The 11,258-nt window shown below is 44.0% G+C and overlaps 2 protein-coding genes across 6 annotated transcripts in view; one reads left to right on the plus strand and one right to left on the minus strand.

Annotated features, from left to right (window-relative positions):
* Positions 1-6,270, plus strand: part of ZDHHC23 (zDHHC palmitoyltransferase 23) — a 47,180-nt gene extending 40,910 nt beyond the window's left edge. For 2 of the 4 annotated variants that reach the window (XR_007352464.2, XR_007352465.2), the window contains 2 exons: positions 4,333-4,904; positions 5,461-5,509. Coding sequence is in view for 2 of the 4 variants with exons in the window: in XM_048817936.2 (XP_048673893.2) it covers positions 4,810-4,904; positions 5,461-5,544 (179 nt within the window). In the remaining 2 variants the exon portion in view is untranslated. Of the gene's footprint in view, positions 1-4,332; positions 4,905-5,460 lie in introns of all 4 variants that reach the window. The other 2 variants (XM_048817936.2, XM_048817960.2) reach the window with 2 other exon arrangements.
* Positions 1-11,258, minus strand: part of CCDC191 (coiled-coil domain containing 191) — a 38,093-nt gene that overhangs the window by 25,776 nt on the left and 1,059 nt on the right. For both annotated transcript variants that reach the window (XM_048817857.2, XM_048817868.2), the window contains exons 2-5: positions 10,593-10,631; positions 8,660-8,801; positions 2,306-2,437; positions 1,563-1,741 (exon numbers count right to left, since the gene is read on the minus strand). In XM_048817857.2, coding sequence (XP_048673814.2) covers positions 1,563-1,741; positions 2,306-2,437; positions 8,660-8,801; positions 10,593-10,631 — 492 coding nt within the window. The remainder of the gene's footprint in view (positions 1-1,562; positions 1,742-2,305; positions 2,438-8,659; positions 8,802-10,592; positions 10,632-11,258) is intronic.

Consider the following 11,258-nt stretch of genomic DNA (forward strand, 5'->3'; position numbering starts at 1 on the left):
ACTGTGATGTTACCTGATTCAAGTATGAAACATGGCTAGAAAGGGTTAAGCAGCTTGCAGGGTAATTGATCCAGGTTCAACCTTTAGGAACATATTGCCTGGGATAGATGTCAGGCTGACGGGCCTATAATTTTTCAGGTCATTCTGTTTACCCTTTTTAAATATTGGCACATTAGCCTTCTTCCAGTTCTCTTAAACTACTCCAGATTTCTGAGATTTATTAAAAATCAACACTAATGATCCAGAAAGTTCCTCAAACTTGCATCCAAGTTTATCTGGACACGGTTGAGGTATTTTGGTGAGGAAAGCTTGCCCTGCTACCTGTGGTGTACACTCTTCTGTGGATTTATGAAGACATCAGCACTTTGGGCTATCAGTCTTGTAGCAACCAGTGCTATTTTTTTAAATTTTTTTTAAGGATCTAAGCAGAATGTGGAGGGCCTTTCAGAGCAAGCACAATTTGAAATAGATGGTGGCAGAAGCACAACAGAGAGGCCACCGGATCAGTAACTGGGGGACACAGCCCCAGAGCACAGGAGGTTTAAAACTGTAGGATGGACTCCCTTTGATGCCATATTAAAGGTAGCTGTGAGTGGGAATAATTTGTGTTGGGGAATGTTTGAGTCTTGTGGTCGTATGGCTGAAATACTATTAAATGCTCCATTTAAGAATACCCATTTACAATTGGTTTTTGTTTATAACGTTGTGATTCTTAACAATTGTGAGGGTTGTTTTTTTTTTTGTGGGTGGTTTTTTTTTTTTTGTCCCCTCCACCCCCAAACTTAGCACCTGGTTTTCACTGTGGGCCAGCAACATTGATGGTGAAGCATTAAAAATCATCTTGTTCTGAGACAGCATCAGAAATGACTGAACACTTTTTCTTTTTTTTCTTTTTTTTTTTTCAAAATGACTGAACTCAGAGTATGATGGATACTGTAGATATCTGTGACTCTCTTGTACTAAGCCTACAGGACAACTGTATACATTCCATATTATTTCTAGGGCCCGGACCCTACATCAGTGCTCCACAGTTCAAATGGAAGGCTGGATTAGAGGTAGGGTGATGTGAAAGCAGCATCCCATATGTAGAACAGAGCCTCACACTGTGCGGTCCTCTGCGTGCATTAGCACAAAAGGGCCAGGTAAATGGCAGCACACCACTTTGCAGCCTGGGTGAAGGATTCCTTCCCCCCACCCATTTGCCCAGGTATTCGAGATGAGTACTAACAGAAGGATGAGACCTTAATGCTTAAGAGGTTGGTTACTAAATAGGGAGATGCAATTAGCCCTCTGCTTACTCCTGACTTGAGTAGGGAGGTTAGCAAAGAACAGTCACTTGCTGTCCATTCCTGGAGTGCACAGATCCATGGTGGAGAACAATATTACAGCCCTGAGCTAGTGCAAATGCTATCCTCATTCACAGAAATGCCTTAACCTTTTGAGAACTGTCCTAATCTATTTGTGTCAATTATATGATGTGGCAATGAGTTACACAGGTGAATATATGTTGCATAAAAAGAGTGTTTCCTTATATCGGTTTCAATGTACTGCCTTTTCCTCACCTGCTTGTGTCTTAGCTCCATGGTAATTCGTGGGTCCCTTGTTTTTTTCTTTTCCTTGATTTCTTCAATCCTGAGGCCTTCTAATATCCCACAATCTACCACTTCATTTTGCAGAAGATTCTGCAGAAAATCCTTAACAGTGGTACTTTCCTTTTCTTGTTCCAGATAACCACACAAATCTATAACAAAGAATCCAGATCACCTCACACTAGTTTGTAATTAACAAACTCCAGAGCCTAATGCCATCAAACATAAAGTGATTAAACAGAGAACTGCCCAGTTTATAAATGTAATCCTGATGAAAGAAGCCATATTGATTGCACTCCATTTAGACTCAAGAATCTAAAGCAGTCTCAAATTCACTATGTTTAGAGGAGGAGGAGGAGGAGGAGGATGATAATACTTTCCCAATCTTTACTGCCCTGCATCTAAGGATCTCAAACTGTTGCACAAATCTTACAAGCCTTTCGCCCTTCTGAGTTAGGGAAATATTAACTCCATTTTACATAAGGAGAAAATGAAGCACAAAGATTTTGAGGCTTATTTCTGTAATGTCACACAGCAAATTAATGTCAGAGCTGGGAAAAACCAAGGACTCTACTGACTCTGGTTGTTCCTAAGGAGACTATTACCTTGGTATGTACATGACTCCTGCCTTTCAAGCCTACGAACTAACCACTGTTATCCCCAAACACTAATAATAATCCCCAAATAATAAGTTAAAAAATGTTTTGTGTTCTCACCATCAAACCTCTCGTACTTCACAAACCCAGCAGGGGCCTCTTCAGCAGCATTATCTCCAACATTCTCTTCATGGTCACTTTCTAACTCCAGTCTCAGTTTGGAATTCATCCAATCATTGAGCAGCTCCTGGGCTATGGTGATAAAAGGTTTTACTAGGATTGGAAATATTATAGTAAGTGTAAGATGGCAAGACTCTGTCCTCTTGGGATTGTTATGCAACGTGCTATGCAGTTTGTTTAAAATGACTGAAGTGTGATCTGTAAAGGAAAAACTCATTGGGTTGGTGCTTCCCCACCTCTCCCATTCTTGATATGTGAATAGGCTTGAAAGGTGGAGGGGTTTTTTATTTCTCTGTGTTACATACATTAGAAATTGTCTAGTCTGTTTTTCCTGCAAGACTCTCTTGTTGTCCAGAGAACTATTACGATCATGACATCGGATACCAATAAGGTGAAACCTAATTCATTGATCAAGTGGAACTGACGCCTTAAAACATTTGGTTTTTCACTCCGGCCCTGATCCTGCAAATGCATACATGTAGCCTCAACAGGACTACATATTGGCATAAAATCAAAACCATATGTAAGTCTGTTTGTAGGAATGTGGCCATGGTTTTTTGCTAATACTTGGTTAACTCAAATGCCTGACAAACAGTTGGAAGAATTTTTTTTTTAAATACAAAATCCTACTCCTTTAATTGAGAACTAAGAAAGCACTCACTCCAAGTCTCTCTGGTACTGCACCTAAGTTATACAATAAAAATCATGGAGGATATAACTTAGCCTTCCAGATATTTCTTAGGAAAAGTATAAGCAACCTTTTAAAAAAAACAGACCACCACCACCAAAAATTTCCCTTTTAGGCTTCTTTAAATATTCTAAAAAGGTTCAAAAAAAGACAAACTGAGGCTTTTTAATCCCTTTCAAGTCCTTTTATCAGTCTATAATTAGCCCAATTTAACAGCAACAACAACAAAGTTTATTCAATAAGAAAAGCAGAAGTCAGTTTGTCTTGTTGAGGCTGTGTCATTCTTGGACAAGAGAGTGCAGACTCCTCATATTTGGAGTAAAGGAGCTTTCACGCTTTCCTTATCAGTATGCTTCTTAACATGGTGGGGTGCTGCAAATAATCAATATTCTTATGTATTATAATTGTGGGGCATAGATAAAAGGCTTACAGGCAGTTCCGGAACACTGATACAAAGGCAGGGGAAGAAAAAAAGGAGGCATCTTCCATATTTCAGACACTTACAGAGAGTTAGCTCCATCTGTGAGAGACATTTGACATTATATACAGAAATCTGAGTGTAGACAGACTTATTCATCTGTGCTATTAATAGTGCCTCATATTATTACAAGTGAAAGAACTGACTTTGAATTTATTAGAATGAACTCTGAGAGACCTTGTCTTTCTATTTGTTCTAGAACATTTTTAGGTGCTGCAAAATAATATATATAAAACTCCAATTTGCTTCCAACTCTTCTCCCCCCCGGCCCCGTCAGTTTAGCTTTTGCATTTCCTTCACTTTGGACAACAGAAATAATTGAAGTCAGTTTCCCTTTTGCTTATAGACATTTAAGTTTCAGATTTGTAGTTCTGCAGGGTTTGGGATGCAACATTACACAGGGAACACTTATTAATTTGGGGGGAGGGGAAGCATCCATGGGAATGAAAAAGATCAAATAAAATTAGCCTTGGTCTACACTAGGAGTTGAGGTCGAATTTAGCGGCATTAAATCGATTTAACCCTGCACCCGTCCACACAATGAAGCCCTTTTTTCGACTTAAAGGGCTCTTAAAATCAATTTCCTTACTCCACCGCCGACAAGGGGATTAGCGCTGAAATCGGCCTTGCTGGGTTGAATTTGGGGTACTGTGGACACAATTAGACGGTAGTGGCCTCTGGGAGCTATCCCAGAGTGCTCTATTATGACTGCTCTGGACAGCACTCTCAACTCAGATGCACTGGCCAAGTAGACAGGAAAAGGCCCACGAACTTTTGAATTTCAATTTCCTGTTTGGCCAGCATGGCAAGCTGCAGGTGACCATGCAGAGCTCATCAGCAGAGGTGACCATGATGGGGTCCCAGAATCACTAAAGAGCTCCAGCATGGACCGAACAGGAGGTACGGGATCTGATCGCTGTATGGGGAGAGGAATCCATGCTATCAGAACTACGTTCCAATTTTCGAAATGCCAAAACATTTGTCAAAATCTCCCAAGACATGAAGGACAGAGGCCATATCAGGGACCCGAAGCAGTGCCGCATGAAACTTAAGGAGCTGAGGCAAGCCTACCAGAGAGGCGAACGGCCGCTCCGGGTCAGCGCCCAAAACATGTTGCTTCTATGATGAGCTGCGTGCCATTTTAGGGGGTTCAGCCACCACTACCCCAGCCGTGTTGTTTGTGTTGTTCAATGGACATGGAGGCAACATGGAAGCAGGTTTTGGGGACGAGGAACATAGCTCACAGTAAACAAGCGGAGAAACCGGTTTTCCCGACAGCCAGGAACAGTTTCGCACTCTGGACCTGGAGCCAGTACCCCCCGAACCCACCCAAGGCTGCCTCCTGGATCCGCCAGGCAGAGAAGGGACCTCTGGTGAGTGTACCTTATAAAATACTATACATGGTTTAAAAGCAAGCATGTTTAATGATTAATTTGCCCTGGCATTCGCGGCTCTCCTGGATGTACTCCCAAAACCTTTGTAAAAGGTTTCTGGGGAGGGCAGCCTTATTCCGTCCACCATGGTAGGACACTTTACTGCTCCAGGCCAGTAGCACGTACTTGGGAATCATTGTAGAACAAAGCATTGCAGTGTATATTTGCTGGCGTTCAAACAACATCTGTTCTTTATCTCTCTGTGTTATCCTCAGGAGAGTGATATCATTCACGGTCACCTGGTTGAAATAGGGTGCTTTTCTTAAGGGGACATTCAGAGGTGCCCGTTCCTGCTGGGCTGTTTGCCTGTAACTGAACAGAAATGTTCCCCGCTGTTAGCCACGCGCTGGGGGGAGGCAAAATGCAACCTTGGAATGAAAGCACGTGTGCTATGTATATAATGTTAACAGCAAGGTTTACCATGAAAGAATGTACCCATTGTTCTATAAAATGTGTCTTTTTAAATACCACTGTCTCTTTTTTTTCCCTCCACCAGCTGCAATGTGTTTCAAGGATCACAAGATCTTCTTCCCAGAGGCTAGCGAAGATTAGAAGGCGAAAAAAACGCACTCGCGATTAAATGCTCTCGGAGCTCATGCTGTCCTCCCACACTGACAGAGCACAGACAAATGCGTGGAGGCAGACAATGTCAGAGTGCAGGAAAGCACAAAATGACCGGGAGGAGAGGTGGCGGGCTGAAGAGAGTAAGTGGTGGGCTGAAGAGAGGGCTGAAGCTGAAAGGTGGCGGAAGTGTGATGAGAGGAGGTAGGATTCAATGCTGAGGCTGCTGGAGGATCAAACTAATATGCTCCAGCATATAGCTGAGCTGCAGGAAAGGCAGCAGGAGCACAGACCGCCGCTGCAGCCCCTGTGTAACCAACTGCCCTCCTCCCCAAGTTCCATAGCCTCCTCACCCAGATGCCCAAGAACGCGGTGGGGGGGCCTCCAGCCACTCCACCCCAGAGGATTGCCCAAGCAACAGAAGGCTGGCATTCAATAAGTTTTAAACTTTTAAAGTGCTGTGTAGCCTTGTCCTTCCCTCCTCCACGCCCCCTCCTGAGCTACCTTGGTAGTTATCCCCCTATTTCTGTGATGAATTAATAAAGAAGGCATGAATGTGAAGCAACAATGACTTTATTGCCTCTGCAAGTGGTGATCGAAGGAGGAGGGGAGGGTGGTTAGCTTACAGAGAAGTAGAGTGAACCAAGGGGGGGGGTGAGTTTCATCAAGAAGAAACAAACAGAACTTTCACACTATAGCCTGGCCAGTCATGAAACTGGTTTTCAAAGCTTCTCTGATGCGCACCGTGCCCTCCTGTGCTCTTCTAACCGCCCTGGTAGCACCGGCTGTGCGTAACCAGCGGCCAGGTGATTTGCCTCAACCTCCCACCCCGCCATAAACGTCTCCCCCTTACTCTCACAGATATTGTGGAGCGCACAGCAAGCAGTAATAACCATGGGAATATTGGTTTCGCTGAGGTCTAACCGAGTCAGTAAACTGCGTCAGCACGCTTTTAAACGTCCAAATGCACATTCTACCACCATTCTGCACTTGCTCAGCCTGTAGTTAACAGCTCCTGACTACTGTCCAAGCTGCCTGTGTATGGCTTCATGAGCCATGGCATTAAGGGGTAGGCTGGGTCCCCAAGGATAACTATAGGCATTTCAACATCCCCAACAGTTATTTTCTGGTCTGGGAATAAAGTCCCTTCCTGCAGCTTTTGAAACAGACCAGAGTTCCTGAAGATGCGAGCGTCATGTACCTTACCTGGCCATCCCACGCTGATGTTGGTGAAACGTCCCTTGTGATCCACCAGTGCTTGCAGCACTATTGAAAAGTACCCCTTGCGGTTTATGTATTTGCCGGCTTGGTGCTCTGGCGCCAAGATAGGGATATAGGTTCCGTCTATGGCCCCACCACAGTTAGGGAATCCCATTGCAGCAAAGCCATCCACTATGACCTGCACATTTCCCAGGGTCACTACCCTTCATATCAGCAGATCTTTGATTGTGTTGGCTACTTGCATCACAGCAGCACCCACAGTAGATTTGCCCACTCTAAATTTATTCCCGACTGACCGGTAGCTGTCTGGTGTTGCAAGCTTCCACAGGGCTATCGCCACTTGCTTCTCAACTGTGAGGGCTGCTTTCATCTTGGTATTCTTGTACCTCAGGGCAGGGGAAAGCAAGTCACAAAGTTCCATGAAAGTGCCCTTATGCATGCAAAAGTTTCACAGCCACCGGGAATCATCCCAGACACACAACATTATGTGGTCCCACCAGTCTGTGCTTGTTTCCCAAGCCCAGAATCAGTGTTCCACCGCATGAACCTGCCCCATTAGCACCATGATGCCCACACTGCCAGGGCCTGTGCTTTGAGAGAAGTCTGTGTCCATGTCCTCATCGCTGACGTTGTCTACTCGCCCGGTTTTGCTTTGCCAGGTTCTGGTGCCGCATATACTGCTGGATAATTTGTGTGGTGTTTAATGTGCTCCTAATTGTCAAAGTGATCTGAGCGGGTTCCATGCTTGCCATGGTATGGCGTCTGCACAGAAAAAAGGCGCGGAACGATTGTCTGCCGTTGCTCTGACGGAGGGAGGGGTGACTGACGACATAGCTTACAGGGAATTAAAATCAACAAAGGGGATGGCTTTGCGAGAAACAGAATGGCCCCCTCAAAACCGGGTTTAGCAGACCATTGATCTCACGGAGGGAGGGAGGAGAAAATGAATACAAAACTAATCTGGTCTATTTCTTGTTTTGATCCACTTCATCTATCTTTATACATCTTGCTGTCAGCAGACTGTGCAGTATGACCGCTAGCCATCGTCATCTCCTGGGTGCTTGGTAGAAGACGGTGCAGTATGACTGCTGGCCATCGTCTTCTGCTGGCTGCAGATTAAAAGACAGTGCACTGCCGGTAGGACTGAATCGCCATGAAACTAAACTTAAAAGGGAAATGACTTGGCTGAATCACTCCCATGTTTTCCCAGGCGCCCCTGACCTCACCGAGGTTAGTTAAAAGAGCACCCTGGACTACGTCGATGATGGCTACCAGTCATACTGCGCTGTCTGCTGCCAAAAGGCAATAAACTGTTGCTGTGTAGCAATGCAGTACCACGTCTGCTAGCACCCAGGAGACATACGGTGACGGTGAGCTGACCGGGCTCCATGCTTGCCATGGTATGGCGTCTGCACAGGTAACTCAAGAAAAGAGGCGCAAAACGATTGTCTGCCCTTGCTTTCACGGAGGGAGGGAGGGAAGGGGGGCCTGATGATTTGTACCCAGAACCACCCGTGACAATGTTTTAGTCCCATCAGGCACTGGGATTTCTAGCCAGAATTCAGATGGGCAGCAGAGACTGTGGGAACTGTGGGATAGCTACCCACAGTGCAATGCTCCACAAGTCGATGGTTGCCTCGGTACTGTGGACACACTCCGCCAACTACATGCACTTAGAGCATTTGTGTGGGGACACAGACAATTGACTGTATAAAAACGCTTTCTACAAAACCGACTTCTATAAATTCAACCTAATTTCGTAGTGTAGACATACCCTTGTTCATAGATTTTTAAGAGACCATTTAGGGCATCTAGTCCCACCTCCTGTAAAACACACAATTTCAGCCCATTACTCCAGTTGGATTTCACAGAGTCCCTTCAAGCAGCTCTGGGCTGGTGCTATTCAAACTCACCTTCTGCATAAGCCTCATCGTGATCCTGCAGCTGCTCTACTGTTTCCAGATCCACCACAGGACCACGTGGCCTTTGAGGATAAGCTGACTTTTTAAGGGAAAAAGCTTCAGAAACGGCAAACTCGGAGGCTTGTTCCACTCGCTTTAAAAATAAATAAGGGAAGAAAAACATTTCTTATAACTTGCACATACTCAGTGTCAAACACTACAGATTCCAAGTCCTGATCCTGTAAGATACTCTGGAGGAGTGGACCCCTGCATGTGTGCAGAGCACCACTGACTGAAGAAGGAGCTGCATGAAATAAGGTTCATCCATGTATATAGGATTGAGGCCCTAAGCATTACTACATGGGCATGATGCTATTGATGAGGCTGAGATAGTGCTTACGTGATCAGATTCTGTCCTTAGATGCTTATAACTTTCCAAAAATGTTACCCCATGGGGTGGAAATTTCTGAGGTTTGTTTTCAGTCCAGAGGCTGTGGTGGATTTGTTTGGGACAGAGGATAGATAGATCTAGGCACATCGCATTTGGTTGTTTTTAAGATAAATAATGGGGGGGATTAAATAAAATCTTCTGATCCTTCATTGTGTGTGCTCAGATCACTGAAAATGAATAGTTAGTCTTGAATCAATACAGCACCTTTCACCCTGAAAAAGGACAAAGGGCTTTAGAGATTGTATCTAAGGAACATTTCACTCTCTGTGGTTTGAGCTGGCCAGAGGCCCCCACCGACCCCCAGGCTGCAGGCTTCTCTGTGTTCGAGGAGCTCAAACTGTAGCAGAAAATGTTGGCTTTTGTTTTTTAAAATAATGCATTTCTAGACCTTGTGAAGATAGCATTGAAAACATAAATCAATCAATAGGATTGAGGAAACAAGCACAGTGGAGTTTTACTCCTATAGCAGAAGGTCGTAAACACTCTCACACGTGCTTTTTATAACAAAGCACGTCCTAAACAATCATGAAATCACTCCCCCAAAGTCTGAGGCTGCCTTTGAGCATAGCAGTGTGTTAACAGGGAACAGAGATGTGTTATAAGTGGGGCTGGCGCACACAGATCCGTGTTTCATAAGCCCATGCCAAAATGTTAAGGGGAGCTCTTATCCTGCAAGTGCTGTCACCTGGAATGTGGCAGCTGTTTGGCAATTCACAGCACTACTTCACAAGAGGGCAGGATAGGATGTACAGAATACTGTAAGCAGGTCTAATTGCTGGGAAAATGCAGGAAGGCAGACTGTAATTACCAAACTGGAATTTGGCCAGGATACTTGAGTTTAACACCCAGTCTTGCAAACGGTTTCACCGGATTTTTTAACGATTGCTAGCAGTCTGGACCTCAAATTTACATTTCACACAAAAGAAGGCACCACCAGTAGCACAGAGACCTTGTACATCTTGCCAGGGACTGGCATAGTATGGGCTCTAAATGAACAGTACCATCTACTGAATCATCAACACCACATCCTGTAGTTAGCGAATTTTTCCTGGCTGCATCTTATCCAAGTATTCAGAGGTTCAACCCAGTACTAACAGGATCATAACAAAAGGGAATATGGAATATGAATTTGAATATCCACAAAAATTTGCTCTCTTTTGAAACTTAGCATTTCTCATGGACTTATTACCTTTGACATGTCTGAAGATACTTGATTTATATGTAATTAAGTTATAAGCATTGGTATGTTGATGATTACCAGCCGTGATGGTGGACAGCGTGTTGTAGACATAAGGAAACCAGACAGCCATCAATTTACTCCCTAGAATCCATCAATCAATTATCAGATGGTACAAATTTTTGGCACAGTCAACCTGAACTGGATGCAAACATAAGACTGAAAGGCTTTCTGTCCCACTTCCATCCCACTGAGCCTGCATATTCCCTGACTCAATTACTTTTCTGTTTCACAAGTTCATTTGCAAATGACCTTACCTTGATCCAGTGCTCCACATTATCAGAGTCAAAATTTGGCTACAAAGAAGATACAAAATGTTAACTTAAAATTTTTTTTGCTTCCTTTTAACTCTCATTTTAATGTTGTCATGCCTAGAGCCAGTCACTTGAGTACAATGAAAAAGCCTGTGCTCTTTCTCCAGAAATATTACTCCCATCCTCAAACAACTCCCCCTGTTTCTCATTCATTTCTGAATCAAATGGTCTTGTGGTTAAAGCACTGGATGAGGACTCGAGATCTGGAGTCAATTCCAGGCTCTGCCACAGATTTCCTATGTGACCTTGAGCAAGTCACCTAGCTCCTGATCCTGAAAGACTTATCTTTATGTGTTTCAGAGTGTGAATAATCCAGTTGACTTCAATGGCACTACTCTCATGCTTAAAATTAAGTATATTTGTAAATCTTTACAGGGTTGGAAACTAAATAAATCTTTGCCTCAGTTTCCCATCTGTAAAATGGAGACATTTCTTTTTATCCCACCCTTTGTCTGTATTGTCCATTTACACTGTTAACTCCTTGCGGCGGCGACTGTGCAACATCTAAGACAATGGGGCTTTGATCTTGGTTGGAAAGGGCCTCTATAATTCAAATAACAGTAATAATACTGCCCGTTAAAAATTGCCGTTCTTGTATTTTAAAATCCA

Source organism: Caretta caretta, chromosome 1 (genome assembly GCF_965140235.1).
Source record: "Caretta caretta isolate rCarCar2 chromosome 1, rCarCar1.hap1, whole genome shotgun sequence".
Lineage (NCBI taxonomy): Eukaryota > Metazoa > Chordata > Testudines > Cheloniidae > Caretta > Caretta caretta.